The sequence below is a fragment of the Bubalus kerabau genome, chromosome 2 (genome assembly GCF_029407905.1).
Source record: "Bubalus kerabau isolate K-KA32 ecotype Philippines breed swamp buffalo chromosome 2, PCC_UOA_SB_1v2, whole genome shotgun sequence".
NCBI lineage: Eukaryota > Metazoa > Chordata > Mammalia > Artiodactyla > Bovidae > Bubalus > Bubalus kerabau.
This window is the reverse complement of record NC_073625.1, coordinates 49137605-49156678: the sequence shown is the minus strand read 5'-3', so window position 1 is coordinate 49156678 and position 19074 is coordinate 49137605. Positions and strand designations below refer to the sequence as shown.

Genomic DNA, 19074 nt, shown 5'->3' with positions numbered 1-19074 from the left:
ATAGTGGAGAACTGGGCAATAATAATTCTATCTTTAATTCCACAAAATAAAAAGATCTCCCTAAAGCATTTGCATGAGAATAACTAGACCACAGCATATTATCATGAAACCACTTTCCTAAGGACAAATAAATGCTTAAAAGTTTAACTTAGGCTGTGAGAGGACATAAGAGGTGTTTTGTACAATGGAGGCAGGTGCCACACACCCAGAAGTGTGCATTCATGTATCTGATAAGGCTGCTAAATGGGAACATTATCAACATTAGACTTCGGGGGTTCCTAAATGTTCTCGAAGAATTAAAATGACTGTGTAAAATAAAACCAAAGGAACCCAAAACTTGTCTCTACAAAATATAAGTACAGAATACAAGTATAGGAATTTGCACAGTACTCCTTCAAACAAAAACAAACTGTGTCTCAGGTTTAAGTGGGAAACCTCTCTCTGTTCAACAGCACTTGGAACACTAGTCAGAAAACTGGAAGAATTTAGTCACTGCAGCAGAAACATTCCAGCGGCAATGGTTCTGTCTTTCTAAATAATGCATTCACAATGCAGTCGTGTTGGAATTAAATAAAACTGCATCATTACTCAACTTGAGCCCTTGACAATGACAGAATCAAGCGAACAAGTTCACTGTATATACACCAAATCTATTCAATCCCTGTGAGCGTTTCATTTTGTCACTTCAAAAGAATCAAATTAGTACTTACTGTCGGCAGATGAGTTGAGTTCTGTCTTAATCTTAGATTTTTCAAGATCTTCTTTATATTCTTTCTTAAGCAATTTTACTATCTTTTTGCTGTAACTTGATTTCTTCACTTTGAAAACTTCTTCATTTTCTTTAAAAAATAAACAAAATCTGTAGCAACTATTTTCAGACAATATTTTCCATTCTAACTTTTGAATTCTTCTAAATATACTCAAACATTACACAAATCATTACACAATTTGAAATTACTTAAAATCCGTAATCGGCTTCCAAAAACTGAATCAACTTCATAATCTGGAATAAAATGCCAATCTGAGACTTTTTAAAGGCATAACACATGTAACTGCACAAAGTTGTGTGTTCTACTGTCTTAAATCATTTATTTCAGGAGAGGAAACGAGATCTTCAAAAAAGCACCTAATTATCAAATTCTTAAGGTATCTTAAATAAAATATCCAAAATCAAAAGGTGCTAGTTTACAGACCTGTCAAGACTGAGTAACTCTCTAACCCATCACACACAGACAGTTATTTCAAGACCAAGCTGAGAGCTAATCAACTTTTCAAAAATAAATTTCAATGGCGTATCCGTCATCTTTGATTTGAAAACTTTAACAGTCGAATGCAAACACTTTACCAAGCTGTCCCTACATCAGCGAAAACGAAAATGTGACTAGACTCCTGGCAGACTTCAGAAACTGCCTATTACTGGAAACAAGAAAGCATCACGCATCAAGATGCAAGTCAGATTTCCAAGTCTTAAATTCTTTTTTCATAACATAGACTTAACTGGATTATACAAACATACACTCAACAATTGGGGAAGTAAAATGATAGAAGGCTCATCTACGATCAGAAATCTAAATCCACTGTAGCCTGGCCCCTCACACCAGATTAGATAAACCGCCTTGAATTACCATTACACCGTCTCTTTTCACGGTCCAAATGTTAATGTGAGTTAAGGTCGCACATTTGTACCCCTATTTGCTTTTACAGGGAAACTGAGGATCCGAAACAGGATCGGCGATCGCCAAGGGCTGGCCCAAAGTGACTCAGAACCAGAGCTTCAACTCTGGGCTTCTCTTTCCAGACCTAGCACTCCTCTTGACATACTCAGCCTTTCTGGTCAAGGATGTCTGGCCCCTTCCTACTCAAGGATGTCTGACCAGGACGAGCATGCCAAAGAGGCGTGGGCACGGGGACCTACGGAAGGCCCGGAGAACGTGCCCAGGGCAGTCCAGGGAGCCATCTAATAAAGCAGTCTGGTTCTCCCTAAAACACAGCGGCTAGGAACGAGGCAGGACAAGGAGACACTGAATTTCCAGGTGAAAAAAAACTCAGAATGACTGATCTTAGGTCCCCGGCCCCTCGGAACAGGAGATGCTCGGGAGGCCGGCGAGGAGGCGGTAGTTAAGACAAGGCCGGCGGCGGCGCGGGAACACGTCCCCCGCCCCCGCCCCCCCAACCCTGCCTGCGCAGAAGGCCGAAGGCGGGGGAAAACGTGCAGCGGGTCGGGGCGGGAAGAAGCGACTGGGTTTCCGGGGCGGGGGAAGGGGATGCTGAGGCTTGAAGCGTCCTGGGAACGCAGGGACCCGCGGTGGAGGCCTAGCTAGGATAGAGATCCCGGGGTCCGGGGGGGTCCCCCGAGGCGCGGCGGTTTACCTTCGTCCTCGTCCTGGAAGCTGAGCAGGCTGGCCCGGGGCACCTCTTTGTTCTCGCGCGGCCTCTTGCGCGGCTTCAGCCCGTTGCCCGGCTCCGCGCCGCCGGGGAGGCAGCCCCCGGCCTCCGTCCCCGAGGTCAGCGCGGCCGGCGGCGGCGGCGGCGGCCCCGGGCCCAGCAGGGACTCGCCCGCTGGGGCCCTGTCGCCTCCGCCGCCGCCGGGGCCCGGGCCGGGGCCAGGCTCCTCGCCGGTGCCAGGCGGCGGCGGCAGCAACGGCGGGGGCTCCTGCTCCTCATCGCGCTCTCGCTCCTCCTCCTCCGAGTCATTCCGCTTGCGCACGTTCACCCGCCGGGCCTTTCGGAACATTGCCCCGCGTCCCGCACGGCGCTCTCACACACACACACACCAGCCGGCTCCCAACTCCGCCGCCCCGGCAGCGCGGAGCTCGCGACAGCGCACGCGCGATCTCCCCGGGAGTCCAGCCGGGCTCCTTGTTTCCCTTTCCCAGCTACCGCGCACCGCGGGGAGCGCGCAGGCGCTCAAGCGCGCAATGATTGGAGAGAACTCCGCGCCTCTCGCGAGAACGTCAGTTTTGTTTTGTTCCCCACCACCCCGACCCGACCGGTGGCGTCCCCCTGTCGGCCCGGAGGACTATTGGCACGGAACTCTGGGAGTCCGGAGCCGTCCGGCCGGTCACAAAGAGAATCATAGAGACAAGAGGAAAGAGTCAGCACCGGGTGCTGCAGTGCGTCTCCCTCACTGACGTAGTCACGCGAGGAAACCTCCCTACAAGCGCTGGGAGTGAAGGAGGAGACGGGGTAAAGGCGGAGAAGTAGTGGGGAGGGAAGGAGGAGATCCAAGGTGGAGTGGGAGGAGGTAGGGAGGAGCTGGAAGTGGAATCCCAAGGGTGCGATATTTTTTCTTGAGACTGAATTGAGTGAAGTGAAATGAAGGTCGCTCAGTCGTGTCTGACTCTCTGCGACCCCTTGGACTATACAGTCCATGGAATTCTCTAGGCCAGATTACTGAGCCGTGATATATTAATATGCCTAACCTTCTTTGTACGTCATATTTCTACACCTTCATGATTTAAGAGCACTTTCAAAAAGACGGAGTGTCATACAGGATAAAATGTTATTTGGCCTTTTTTTTTTCTTTTTAAGCACCTTTCCCTCTATTACAATGAAAGCAAAAGTGTCCTTGGTTTTTTCAAAAGAAGGCCAGGTTTGCTAGCAGTTCCTCAACTTGGCTGATTTCAGAAACAAGTGTAGGAAAAAATCGACATAGCGAGACACGTTTCAGACGTATGTCACAGAGGTAACCCTTTAAAGTGGCAAGGGCACATTGACTCTGAAGTTGAGTTCACGTACTTTCTCATTGTGTCACCGAATGTAGGGCCTTCTCCTTCGCCTATGTGCCTAGATGTGAATTTTCTTGTTTCAAAATTCAAAAGGTTACAAGAGGTATTCACATCCATTTCTAGGCACCTTCCAGTGGCTGGCAATGTTAAAAGTTTTATGATCCTCCAGAGGACTTCTCAATTAAATACACCCATTCCTGTCCATTTTAGTTCACTGATTCCTAAAATGTTGGTGTTTACTCTTACCCTCTCCTGCTTGACTAAATCTAATTTACCTTGATTCATGGACCTAACATTATAGCTTCCTATGCAATATTGTTCTTTACAGTATCAGACTTTACTTTCACCACCAGACACATCCACAACTTAGCTACATTTCCACTTTCGCCCAGCCTCTTCATTCTTTTTGGAGTTACTTCTCTGCTCCTCCACAGTAGCCTGTTGGACACCTCCTGACCTGGGGAGCTTATCCTTCAGTGTCATATTTTTTTTTGTTTTTTCATACTGTTCATGGGGTTTTCGAGGCAGGAATACTGAAGTGGTTTGCCATCCCCTTCTCCAGTGGACAGTTTTCTCAGAACTCTCCACCATGAGCTGTTAAGTCTTGGGTGGCCCTCAGGTGGCTTGATAGCATCCTTGAGAACCACAAGACTGTTGTCTGTGTGATGATTTTGGTTAGCTTTGTGTGATACTGGTTTTCTGGAGGGTGTGGGATTATAGTTCTTGCTTCCTGGTGGGAGGGACTGGTTGTGGGAAAATCTGGGTATTGCTCTGGTGGTTAGGGCCATGCTCAGTAAAGCTTTAATCCAATTGTCTGCTGATATTTGGATCTATGCTATGTTAGTTATGCCCTGATGCAACTCAATACTGGAGTCTACAGGCTCTATGGTAGAACTACTGGCAACCTTCAAAAAGGACATATGCCAACACATGCCTCCCAGGATTGCTGCTGCCAGTGACCCTGTCCCCGCAGCAGGCTACTGCCAACCCATACCTCTGCAGGAGCTCTTCAACGCTGACAGGCAGATCTATCTCAGTCTCTAGTGGGATCACAGGAATTTAATTCACACCATTATATTTATTACTGTGGGAAAAAATCCCTTAGAAGAAATGGAGTAGCCCTCATAGTCAATAGAAATTGAGTCTGAAATGTAGTACCTGGATGCAATTTCAGAAACAACAGAATGATCTCAGTTCGTTTCCAAGGCAAACCATTCAGTATCACAGTAATCCAAGTCTGTACCCCAACCACTGATGCTGAAGAAGCTGAAGTTGATTCTTTCTATGAAGACCTACAAGACCTTCTAGAACTAACACCAAAAAGAGATCCTTTTCAACATAGGGGGTTGGAATGCAAAAGTAGGAAGTCAAGAGATGCCTGGAGTAACAGGCAAGTTTGGCCTTGGAGTACAAAATGGAGCAGGGCAAAGGCCAAGAGAACACACTGATCATAGCAAACACCCTTTTCCAACACAAGCGACAACTCTGCACATGGACATCATCAGATGGTCAATACCAAAAGCAGATCAATTATATTCTTTGTAGCCAAAGATGGAGAAGCTCTATACAGTCTGCAAAAACAAGACTGGGAGCTGACTATGGCTCAGATCATGAGCTCCTTATTGCAAATTCAGACTTAAACTGAAGAAAGTAGGGAAAGCCACTAGACCATTCAGGTATGACCTAAATCAAATCCCTTATGATTATATAGTAAAGGTAATGAATAGATTCAGAGGATTAAGTCTTATAGAGTGCCTAAAGAATTATGGATGGAGGTTCGTAACATTTTATACAGGAGGTGGTGGCCAAAACTATCCCAAATAAAAATGCCATAAGGCAAGTGGTTGTCTAAAGAAACCTTACAAATAGCAGGAGAAAAGAAGAGAAGTGAAAGGCAAAGGAGAAAGGAAAAGTATATCCAACTAAATGCAGAGTTCAGAGAATAGCAAGGAGAGATAAGATTGCCTTAAGTGAACAATGCAAAGAAATAGAGGAAAATAATAGAATGGGAAAGACTAGAGATCTCTTCAAGAAAACTGGAGATTCCAAGGGAACATTTCCTACAAAAATGGGCTCAATAAAGGACAGAAACGGCAAGGACCTAATAGAAATAGAAGAGATTAAGAAGAGGTGGAGAAAATACACAGAACTGTACAAAAATGTCTTAATGACCCAGATAAACACTATGGTGTGGTCACATGCCTAGAGCCAGACATCCTGGAGTGTGAAGCCAAGGGGGCCTTAGGAAGCATCACTATGAACAAAGGTAGTGGAGGTGATGGAATTCCAGCTGAGCTATTCCAAATCCTGAAAGATGATGCTGTGAAAGTGCTGCACTCAATATGCCAGGAAATTTGGAAAACTCAGCAGTGGCCACAGGACTGAAAAAGTCAGCTTTTATTCCAATCCCAAAGAAAGGCAATGACAAAGAATGTTCAGATTACTGTGCGGTTGCACTCATTTCACATTCTAGCAAAGTAATGCTCAAAATCCATCAAGTTAGGCTTCAGCAGTATGTGAACCAAGAACTTGCAGATGTAAAAGCTGAATTTAGACAAGGCAGAGATCAAATTGTCGACATCTGTTGGGTCATAGAAAAAGTAAGAGAGTTCCAAAAAAGAAAAAGCATCTACTTCCATTTCATTGACTACACTAAAACCTTTGACTATGTGTATCACAACAAACTGTGGAAAATTCTTAAAGAGATGGGAATATCAGACAACTTCATCTGTCTCCTGAGAAACCTATATGTAGAACAAGAAGCAACAGTTGGAACCAGACATAGAACAATGAACTGGTTCAAAATTGGGAAAGGAGTACATCAAGGCTGTATATTGTCATCCTGCTTATTTAATTTATATGCAGAATACATCATACAAAATGCTGGGCTGGATGACTCGCAAGTTGGAATCAAGATTGCCAGGAGATATATCAATAATCTCAGATACGCAGATGACACCACCCTTATGGCAGAAAGCAAAGAGGATCTACAGAGCCTCTTGATGAAGGTGAAAGAGGAGAGTGAAAAAGCTGGCTTAAAACTCAATATTCAAAAAACAAAGACCATGGCATCTAGTCCCACACTTCATGGCAAATAGATGGGGGAAAAGTGAAAACATGACAGATTTTATTTTCTTGGACTCTAAAATCACTGTAGATGTTGATGGCAGCCATGAAGTTAAGACACTTGCTCCTTGGAAGAAAAGCTATGACAAACCTAGACAGCATATTACAGAGACATCACTTTGTCATCAAAGGTCTGGATAGTCAAACCTATGGTTTTTCCAACAGTTGTGTACAGATGTGAGAGTTGGACCATAAAGAAGGTTGAGTGTTGAAGAACTGATGCTTTTGAATTGTAGTGCTGGAGAAGACTCATCTTCTTGAGAGTCCCTTGGTCTGCAAGGAGACCAAACCAGTCACTCCTAAAGGAAATCAACCCTGAATATTCACTGGAAGGACTGATGCTGAAGATGAAGTTCCAATACTTTGTCCACCTGATTTGAAGAGCCAACTCATTGGAAAAGACCCTGATTCTGAGAAAGATTGAGGACGGGAGAAGGGGGCAGCAGAGGATGAGATGGTTGGATGGCATTACTGACTCAATGGCCATGAGTTTGAGCAAACTATCGGAGATAGTGAAGGACAGGGAAGCTTGACATGCTTCAGTACATGGAGTCACAGTTGGACACATCTTAGTGATGGAACAACAAGAGATATTCTTTGAACATAAAAATGAAGATGTGTATTTTATGAATTACCTTTTTTTAATACAATGTGTAAATTACTTTTTTAGTCTGACATACATTGGACATCAGTTCATATCTGTTCATAAAGTGTTGTCCCTTCTACCAACCTGCATAGTGATCCATTGTTCAAATGTACCATAATTTATTAATATTTAAGTAGTTTCATAAGAATTGGTATTAATGTTTTTTTCCAGTCTTGCTATGATAATCAATACTGTGATGAAAAGCTTTGAAAAATGGTAATGAGTAGGATGCATTGGTATTGAAATTACTACATCCACAAGTGTGCATTTGTAATTTTGCCAATTCTAAGCTGCTCTCTATAGCAGCATCCCAGTTTAAAAAAAAATTTTTTTTTTAATGTAATTGTTGTTCAGTTGCTAAGTCACGTCCAACTCTTTTGCAACCCCATGGGCTATAGCCTGCCAAACTCCTCTGTCCATGGGATTTCAGGCAAGAATACTGGAATGGGTTGCCATTTCCTTCTCCAGGGGACCTTCCTGATCCAAAGATCAAACCCACATCTCCTAATTACAGGCAGATTCTTTACCACTAAGCCACCAGAGAAATACAAATGAAGTCACCTGACATAGAATATTATATTGGTTTCACGTGTACAACAGAATGATACAATATTTACATATATTGAAAAATGATCACAAGAGTTTAGTTAACTTTCATCACCATGCGTAGCTACAAAGTTTTTGTCTTGCCATGAGAACTTTTAAGATCCATTCTCTTAGCAACTTTCAAATATGTAATATAGTATTTTTCTGTAATATAGTATTATTTACCAAATCAAGTTCTATTTTATCACTACATTCCCATGACTTACACACGTTTTAACCGCATTCATTCATTTCGCCCTCCCAACCATGCCAGTTTGTACTCCTACCACACTGTCTGTTTGCCTACACCATTCTGTCAAAATTTCACTTGAGATTTAAGTTGCAGGTTGAAGCAAAAGATCCCAAGCTCAAGATTTCACACACAACTGGCTCTTTTCACTGGTTTTCTTTGACTGCATTTGAAATCTGCCCACCTGTGACTCACTTTTGAAAGCTAGAAAGATGATCTAGGCTGAGAGTGTCCTCTGTAACATTTTCTTCCAGTTAGTAGAGAAAGTTAATAACATCTGGCTTCCATTCTACTCGCATTACTCTAAGTTCTTATATTCTGGCTGTTCAGCATTAAGTTCTGATTCCAGCAGAGTGTTTCGTTGGTGAAATTGAACTCCAGTTCTCATCACAAAAGCTTCAAATTGTGCCTGGTCAGCCTGTAGACACCAGTGCCAGTGCCAAGAGACAGATTTGCAGTAACATGATTAGGACAGAGGTAGTGAGAAAGATACGGTTCAGAGCAGACTGTGTTAATATCTTGGCCTGAAACTTCAAAACGGTCTTCCAGTACGAAAGTGATGATTAAATATGGATAGAGAGGAGAACATTGGTTGTTTTAAAGCAAGCTAACAAATGAAAAGCCAGGATGTATTTATAACTTTTATAATCTATCTATTCAGATAATTGAAGGGCAAAGTTAAAGATTCAGAGGTTATCTTGCTGCTAACACAAGTCAAAGGCCCTTCTAGAGATTACAGAGCTTGTGGAAATTAAATTCCTGAAACAGAAGAGCTGCTTTCATCGCCTGTCAGCCAGTATATGATCTGAAACTAATTATTTTATAAACTGCTCTGTGCACTGAGTATTAAACTGACTGTTTACAGCATAGCATCACTATTTAATGTTGGAGTGTTTTTAGACAAACACCGCTTTCGTAGAATGCTTGCATCCATCATTTTGTTTGAAATCAGTTCAATGCTTTTTTAAGAAAATAAATTTTGTTGTATTTTTTGATCACGTGGACCATTTTGAGAGTCTTTCTTGAATTTTTTGTTTATATTGCTTCTGTTTTACACTTCATTTTTTTAGCTGTGAGCCCTGTGGGATCTTAGCTCCTTGACCAGGGATCGAACCCACACCCCCTCATCAGAAGGCAAAGTCTTAATTGGACTGCAGGGAGGTCCCCAGTGATTTTTTTTTTCTTAATTAGAGAGTAATTACACTGCTGTGACAGTTTTTGGCATTCATCAACATGAGTCAACATTAGATATACCTATGTCCCCTCCCTCTTGCAATCCGCCCCCCTTCCCGTCCCTCGCCTCTAGGTTGTCACACAGCACTGGCTTTGGGTTCCCGTGTCACACGTCGAATGCCCACTGGCTGTCTTTTTTACATATGGTAATGTATGTTTCCATGCTATTTTCTCATATCATCCAACCTTCTCCTTCCCCCTCTGTGTCACAAAATATCGGTGTCTCCTTTGGTACCCTGCCAGTAGGATCGTCAGTACTCTCTTTCTAGATTCCATGTATATGCATTAATACATGATATTTGTCTTTCTCTTTCTGACTTACTTCCCTCTGTGTAATAGGCTCTAGGTTCATCCACCTCATTTAGACTCAAATGTATTCCTTTTTATAGCTGAGTAATATTCCACTGTGTATATGTGCCATACCCAGTGCTTTTTAAAGTTACCTTTCCAAGCAATAATCCCAATTAGTTTTTTTTTCCTACTAAATTGTGACTTCGCATGGAATAACTGACCCATGATTTCAGACAAAATAGGCAAACCACTTTTGTTTGTTTTGTTTGCCAACTCAGTATTAGACTCTGTAATCTGAGACGATGATTACTAAATGTAGCTCTGTGAGCCCGTGAAGTTTTCCCTAGTCAGTTGCCAAATGAGAAGCACACGAACAGTCTACTCGTGTATAGTAGCCAGATGTCTCTTATCAGGGGGGAGAAAATGGTGCTTTGTTCTGAGGTCATCTTCCTCCTTCCATATTAAGATTCTAAAATCTCTTTCCTTAAATGAAATAATGATGATGGTATATTTTGTTTGTTTTCATACCCTTATTTGACAAACTGAAAAGTAGTGAAAGCTATAAGTCCCCCCAAATTGTTTATTATATCTAAAAATTTTATGTGGCATGCAAAATCTAATAGTCTAGGAATTCCTGGTCTACAAATTTTTCCTTTCTTCCTAAATAACTCAAGAATTCTATTCTGGGGGGCAAAAAGCTGGAGAAAACATTTAATTATTTCATTAAATTTCTTGTCCTTGATTTAGCGAAGACAGTTTTGCATTAACTTAAAGTAAAATGTAAGCTTCCTGGGGGAGGAGATTTTGTTTTTTGGTTTTTTTTTTCACTGCTAGCTTCACAGTCCCTCTCAGGTGGCTCAGTGGTGAAGAATCCACTGGCAATGCAGGAGAGGCAGGTTCCATCTCTGGGTTGGGAAGATCCTCTGGAGAAGGAAATGGCAACCCACTCCAGTGTTATTCATGCCTTTTCATACTGTTCATGGGGTTCTCAAGGCAAGGATACTGAAGTAGTTTGCCATTCCCTTCTCCAATACTTTGGCCACCTGTTGCAAAAAGCCGACTTATTGGAAAAGACCCTGGTGCTGGGAAAATTTGAGGGCAGAAAGAGAAGGGAGAACAGAGGATGAGGTGGTTGGATCGCATCATCAACACAATGGACATGAGTTTGAACAAACTCCGGGAGATAGTGAAGGACAGGGAACCCTGGTGTGCTGCAGTCCTTGGGCTCACAGAGAGTCGGCCACAACTTAGTGACTGAATAATAACAAATCATTTTATCTGATTTAGTGTTTTATATCTTCCGGTGTTAGTATGTCAACAAGTACAATTCATAATCATAGTACCATGTGATATTTATATTACATTCACAATAAACTCTTTATAAATACATCTAAGGACTATACAACCAATACAGAAGCAAAAATAGCTATGCATCCTTTCTCAGAGAATTCACCTCTATTAGCTCAAAATCGTTCAGACATTGTTGTCTTTCCTTCTTGGGGAAAAAGTCAAAAGCAGATACCTTATCAAAGACAACAGAGTTACAAGTATCTCTTTTGGGAGGAAAGATGAAGGAATGTGTCTTTTTTCTGTACTATTTAATTTTACTCCAGGGCAGCAGAATTGCACAAGAAATACAGAATAACATTATAGCATGATTACAGAGCGAGGCATCAAATCAAGCTTTTAATTTTTCAGATCTTTTAAAATATTCTATTTGCTTGTTTATTTTTGGTTGCGCTGGGTCTTCACTGCTGCTTGTGGACTTTCTCTAGCTGCAGTGAGTGGGGTCTACACTCTAGCTGCAGTTCATGGGCGTCTCGTTGTGGTGGCTTCTCATAGTGTTGATCACAGGCTCTAGAGTGTTCTGGCATGCAGAATCTTCCTAGACCAGGGATCAGACCTGTCTCTCCTGCACTGGCAGGCAGATTCTCAATCACTGGACCACCAGATAAGTCCCCAAGCTCCAAATTTTTGAAAAAATGAAGTGGACTTTTAAAAATAACCTTTGAAAGTATTAGTTGCTTAGTCCTGTCTGACGCTTTGCTTCCCCGTGGACTGTAGCCCGCCAGGCTCATCTGTCCATGGGATTCTCCAGGCAAGAATACTGGAGTGGGTAGCCATTCCCTTCTCCAGGGGATCTTCCCAACCCAAGGAATGAACCCAGGTATCCTGCATTGCAGGCAAATTGTTTACCATCTGAGCCACCAGGGAAGTCCCTTATCTAATTATACAAGTGTTACCTGCATTACTACATTTTAGAAATTTAGAAAATGCAGAACAATACAAAGAAGGAAGTAATAATTGTTATTAATCTTAACACTTAATTTTTGGAGCATTTCTTTCCAGAAATATTTTATGAACATTCACTCTCTCATTCTTCATGTTTTCAACATTCCAGTGCAACTTCTACTTGGAGTTAGTTCTCTAACCTCCTCACTCTAATCTTATCATAAGGACTGCATCTTGGAGTTTGCAACTTGCATATTCTCCAAGTTACTAGGGAGTTACTTGGCATCTTTCTTGGTAAAACTTCCAACTCATTCCAACTTCTCAATGAAGAAGGAAATGGCAACCCACTCCAGTACTCTTGCCTGGAGAATCCCATGGAGGGAGGAGCCTGGTAGACTACAGTCCATGGGGTTGCAAAGAGTTGGACATGACTGAGCGACTTCTCTTTCACTTTCGTAAAACTTTACTTCCATCTTCTAGTTTGTCTATTCTACCTCCAGTCCAGAACCCATCACTTTTCACTGCCCATTCTCTTCCTCCTGCCTTTGTTTCCTGCCTCATCCAGATTGGATTTCATGGGGACAAGATTATAGTCACTCCATTCCGACAAGCTCAGCTTCCTTCCCCACTCCTGCTTTGTTGTTGTTGTTTAGTCCTGTCCAACTCTTTGCCACCCCATGGACTGCAGCAGGCCAGGATTCCTTGTCCTTCATCATCTCCTGGAGTTTGCTCAAACTCATTGAGCTGGTGATTCAGTCCAACCATCTCATCCTCTGTCGTCCCCTTCTCTTCCTGCTTTCAATCTTTCCCAGCATTAGGGTCTTTTCCAATGAGTTGACTCTTTCCATCAGGTGGCCAAAGTATTGGAGTTTTAGCTTCAGCATCAGTACTCCCAATGAATATTCAGAGTTGATTTCCTTTAGGATTGAATGGTTTGTTGTACTCATTCAGAAAAACCCTAGCCATAGCTGAGCCAGACTGTGGCCTTCTCTGTATCTGTCCCTGGTTAGTTAACTTTCCAGATTTCCTCTTAAATTAACTGCAGACATCAAATGGACACTAAATACATTATTTTTTATTATTATTTGTATGTGGGTCTCTGTCTGAATCAGGCAGATGAAGTAGTCAAATAATGCGTAAGTTTGTATAGGATTTTAATAATATAATCAGTGAGCTCAAATATATAGATTAATAAAATTATGTTCTCTCCAAATAGAGACTATTTAATTACCCATGGCATCTGTGAAACATTTATAAATGTCAGTCATTAACCTGGGTAAACAAACAACTGAACAAATTCTTCAAAACAGAGATTTTTACAGGGAATGTTCTCTAACCAGAGAAAAAAAGTTAAATGATGAGCCAAATTCAGGAAGCTGAATAACCCCTCCGATACAAAAAAAAAGTCTTAACTATTTGGGAATTAATGAACAGTCATCTAAATCTCTAAATCAAAGGGGAAATAAGACATACATTATCTAAGATCTCTAGAAATTAATAAAAGTGTCATTTTTATGACACTTATAATGACATATAAAAGTGTCATTTGCCTATATGGTACATACCTAAAGGGGTACTCACAGAATAATGTATAACTTTAGCCCAGAGATAAACCCACGCACCTATGGACACCTTATCTTTGACAAAGGAGGCAAGAATATACAGTGGAGAAAAGACAATCTCTTTAACAAGTGGTGCTGGGAAAACTGGTCAACCACTTGTAAAAGAATGAAACTAGAACACTTTCTAACACCATACACAAAAATAAACTAAAAATGGATTAAGATCTAAATGTAAGACCAGAAACTAGAAAACTCCTAGAGGAAAACATAGGCAAAACATTCTCCTACATATATCACAGCAGGATCCTCTATGACCCACCGCCCAGAGTATTGGAAATAAAAGCAAAAATAAACAAATGGGACCTAATTAAACTTAAAAGCTTTCGAACAACAAAGGAAACTATAAGCAAGGTGAAAAGGCAGCCTTCAGAATGGGAGAAAGTAATAGCAAACGAAGCAACTGACAAAGAATTAATCTCAAAAATATACAAGCAAATCCTGCAGCTCAATTCCAGAAAAATAAACAACCCAATCAAAAATTGGGCCAAAGAACTAAACAGACATTTCTCCAAAGAAGACATACAGATGGCTAACAAACACATGAAAAGATGCTCAACATCACTCATTATCAGAGAAATGCAAATCAAAACCACAATGAGGTACCATTTCACGCCAGTCAGAATGGCTGCTGTCCAAAAGTCTACAAGCAATAAATGCCGGAGAGGGTGTGGAGAAAAGGGAAGCCTCTTCCACTGTTGGTGGGAATGCAAACTAGTACAGCCACTATGGAGAACAGTGTGGAGATTCCTTAAAAAACTGGAAATAGAACTGCCATATGACCCAGCAATCCAACTGCTGGGCATATACACCAAGGAAACCAGAATTGAAAGAGACACGTGTACCCCAATATTCATCACAACGCTGTTTGCAATAGCCAGGACATGGAAGCATCCTAGATGTCCATTGGCAGACAAATGGATAAGAAAGCTGTGGTACATATACACAATGGAGTATTACTCAGCCATTAAAAAGAATACATTTGAATCAGTTCTAATGAGGCAGATGAAACTGGAGCCTATTCAGAGTGAAGTAAGCCAGAAAGAAAAAAACCAATATAGTATACTAACACATATATATGGAATTTAGAAAGATGGTAACAATAACCCTATATGTGAGATAGCAAAAGAGACACAGATGTATAGAACAGTCTTTTGGACTCTGTGGGAGAGGGCGAGGGTGGGATGATTTGGGAGAATAGCACTGAAACATGTATATTATCATATGTGAAATGGATCGCCAGTCCAGGTTCAGTGCATGAGACAGGGTGCTCAGGGCTGATGCACTGGGGTGACCCAGAGGGATGGGATGGGGAGGGAGGTGGGAGGGGGGTTCAGGACGGGGAACACATGTACACCGATGGCTGATTCATGTCAATGTATGGCAAAACCACTACAATATTGTAAAGTAATTACCCTCCAATTAAAATAAATAAATTCATATTTTAAAAAAGGAAAAAAATAAACTGTTTATAATTACACAAGTGAAAAGAGAAATATTCAGCCTCAGAAAAACAAAGAAAAAAAAAACAGCAAAACAATTCAAAGAATGTGTATAGTAGAAATAGTCAAAGATAAAATGATTACTAATAAAAAATAAATTAGAAAATAATAAAATAAAACCCCAAACATAGGGATTACCAAGAAAAACTCAAACTTAATTAAGGAACATACATATCCCCCAAAACTTTAACTATAACTAGACATGAGGAAGAGCCAAATTAATTGTGAGAAAATGTTGTATGGTACCCAGTGACAATACATTGGAAATTCTACAGAAAATGTATATTTTGGCAAAATACAAATTTCACAACTGATTTAAGAAGAATATAATGCTTTCAAATTGTGGTAATGGAGAAAACTCCTGAGGGTCCCTTGGACAGCAAGGAGATCAAACCAGTCAATCCCAAAGGAAATCAACCCTGAATATCCATTGGAATATTGGACAGTAAAGCTCTAATACTTTGGCCACCTGATGCGAAGAGCTGACTCATTGGAAAAGACCCTGATGCTGGGAAAGATTGAAGGCAGGAGGAGAAGGGAACGACGAAGGATGAGATGGCTGGATGGCATCACCGACTCAATGGACACGAGTTTGAGCAGACTCCAGGTGATGGTGAAGGACAGGAAAGCCTGGAGTGCTGCAGTCCATGGAGTCACAAAGAGTCGGACACGACTTAGCAACAGAACAACAACAGCGGTTCTTAACAAACCAATAAGCAAAGAAGAAGTGGGAAAGTTTTGGAAGAGGTAAATAGATTTTGAGTTAATGATATGGGAATAATCATGTGTTTTTATCGTTTCCTGTTCCCATCACTCCAGTGAAACAATGGCAAAGTTTTAAAACATGTAAACATATGGCAATGAAGAGATCATGAGAGAGCCATCTGTACCTTTGGGATTTCAACCAATTTATCTGTCCCGTATTTTTAATGTTCCCTTGTTAAGTTTACTTTCCCATAGAAAGAAAAGAAAGTGAAGTTGCTCAGTCATCCAACTATTTGCGACCCCATGGACTGTAGCCTACCAGGTTCCTCTGTCCACGGGATTTTCCAGGCAAGAATACTGGAGTGGGTTGCCATTTCCTTCTCCAGGAGATCTTCCCGACCCAGGGATTGAACCCAGGTCTCCTGCATTGCAGGCAGACGCTTTAACCTCTGAGCCACCAGCTTTCCCAAACCATGAGATTATGATACACCTCTTCTCAAATCCTTCGTTCTATCCCCAGCTAATAACTAGCTAATTTCTTACTGACAATAGAGAAGCATCGGAGGGAACCACATCTACACACCCACTTGCATCTGTACTTCTCTCGGCTCCACTCAGGAAACTGAAAAAAGTGACCTTCTTCCTATCAAAGATGAATTTATCATTGTGTTCAGAATTTTTTTTTTTTTTTTTGGAACATGAGTTTTTTTTTTTTTTTTAATTATGAAAACATAATAACACATTTACAGGAGACTTGGAAAATGCAGAGCAAGGTTACATATAGTTCCACTGTACACTAGTTACTTTTTTCTTGTCCGCTTGTTAAAGCATTGTTCTGGGTTGCATCGGGTCTTTGTTGCTGTGTGCAGTTGTGGTGGGCGGGGCCTGTCTCGCATGCGGTGCTCGAGCTTCTCCTTGCGGTGGCTTCTCTGGTTGGGGAGCAGAGGCTTCAGTAATTGCAGTGCGTTGTTGCAACTGCTTTGTTGCAACAGTTGTTGCAACAGCCCCAACTGTTGCAGGGCTCAGCAGTTGTGACTCCGGGGCTCTAGAGCTCCGGTTCAGTAGCTGTGGCACGCAGGCTTAGTTGCTCTGCAGCACGTGGGATCTTCCGGGATCAGGGATCAAACCCGTGTCCCCTACATTGACAGGCAGATTCTTTACCACTGAGCCACAAGAGGAGGACCCCAAAAGTATTTCTTGTAAGAATTACTTAAAATATATGTGAAAGAGCTCTGAAGCTATTAAAAGTCACCAAATGGAAGATATGCACATTAAGATACTCATAATTTGTAGTATCAGTAAATTTTATACTTTATTAATAAAAATTATTAAAATTCAATTTGTTACATTTTCAGTAACTAATGGCAGTAAATACATTTAATATTAATCTTTTCATCTATATCCTTCTTGCCATTCTTTCTCTCTCTTTTGTTTCCTTATTTATCTTTTTCTACCACTTTAATCTTACCTCTCACATACGATGTCAGTGATAAGGTCATCACATCTTTCTATTAAAATTGGTATCTTGGTCTTAGTTCTGGCCTAATTTAAGCACTGACATTATAGATACATGCTAATTAGTCTAAATGGCCAAATCTCTCACCAGTTAAGCAAATGGAAACATTTCAGGTTATTTCAGCTACCTGGTGTTAAGGCTAAGAGAAAAATACGTGTTATTTCATGGTAGAACTATTTCTTATCATTATGGTATCATGCATTCAATACGTTCCAACTTTCTGCCTTCTGGGTTTAGGTGTTTGTACCATAATTGCCACAAATTCTTTATATCCCACTTTAGTGTTGAATTGGGTTTCTGTGAGGGAAGATTTTCTTTGTCCAATGATGAGTCAGTTTAATTTTTTAAAATGGATACTATCTATAGAATAAATAACTGATGAGAACCCACTGTCCTGCACCGCGAACTCTCCTCCGTGCTTGCTGGCGACCTAAACGGGAGGAAATCCACAAGAGGGAGGGTACGTGTATCCGTGTGGTGATTCACTTTGCTGAGAGCAGAAGCTGACACAACTTTGTAAAGCAGCTATTCTCCAGGGAAAATTAATGAAAAATATTGCCTTGGTTCTTTGTATGAACACACATAAAAGCATTTTATGTTAACCGCATCATACAGAGTGTCTTCACTTCCCAGTCTTAAACTTCCAAATGGACTGAGCCCTAGAAATTCTTCTGTTAATTATCTATCAGTAATCTGGATGTATTTACCCATGCGAGTAGTGTTATAAAGGGGTTATTACATTCCCAGGCTAGCCCCTAATGTAGTCAAACACAGTTCCAGCGGTATTAATCTAAGCTTTGATTTCTGGAGCAGGAGGAGGAGGAGGGGAGGAACAGTGGGGAAGCTGTGTAGCTGGGCCAAAGGTAGGAGGTGGCCAGGCAAGAGAGGGAGAGAAGGGCCAGAGGGAGAGAGCGTTCCCCGGATTTAGGCCTCTTTCTAAGCAACAAAAACCCCAATGCACTTGGCTTTTGTGACTTCCCTCTCGGACCCTGATGTTCTCATTCAGCCCTAAGCTTCCACCATATCCACCAGGCTTCAACCCTCCCCACCCGCACCACCCACCACTCCCCGCCACTGAACACACTCACAAGACTTCCCTCTCTCAGTGTGAATGTGCTTTACAAGATGTTTGGAAAATACCAGTCTAAGAGGATCCAATCATTTTGAGGGGCTCCTTGTCCCAAAACCACTGAAGTCTGTCATTCTCTATGTAGGGGAATTCCAGACTATGTAAGAACATGAAGGAGGGAAGAAAAAAGGCAATGTTTTGAAGGAAGATGCTTTTTTTTTTTTTTTTTAAAGGGCTTCCTTGGTGGCTCAGATGGCAGATGGTAAAGAATCTGCCAGGAGACCCAAGTTTGATCCCTGGGTCGAGAAGATCCCCTGGAGAAAGAAATAGCTACATATTCCAGTGTTCTTGCCTAGAGAAGTCCATGGCTAGAGGAGCCTGGTGGGCTACAGTCCACTGGTTGCAGAGAGTGAGACAAGAATGAGCGACTAACACTTTCAGTTCTCTTTCACTTTTTGAAAGTCTTTATTGAATTTTTTACACATTGCTTCTGTTTTATATTTTGGGTTTTTGGCCACGAGGCATGTGGGATCTTAGTTCTCTGACCAAGGATCGAACCAGCACCCCCTGCA

At 41.6% G+C, this 19074-nt stretch overlaps 1 protein-coding gene across 3 annotated transcripts in view; it reads right to left on the bottom strand.

The window, feature by feature from the left end:
- Positions 1–2904, bottom strand: part of PAXBP1 (PAX3 and PAX7 binding protein 1) — a 33096-nt gene extending 30192 nt beyond the window's left edge. For 2 of the 3 annotated variants that reach the window (XM_055567680.1, XM_055567681.1), the window contains exons 1-2: positions 2371–2904; positions 711–839 (exon numbers count right to left, since the gene is read on the bottom strand). In XM_055567680.1, coding sequence (XP_055423655.1) covers positions 711–839; positions 2371–2734 — 493 coding nt within the window. In that variant the 5' untranslated portion in view covers positions 2735–2904. The remainder of the gene's footprint in view (positions 1–710; positions 840–2370) is intronic. The other variant, XM_055567678.1, reaches the window with a different exon arrangement.
- Between the last annotated feature and the right edge of the window lie 16170 nt (positions 2905–19074).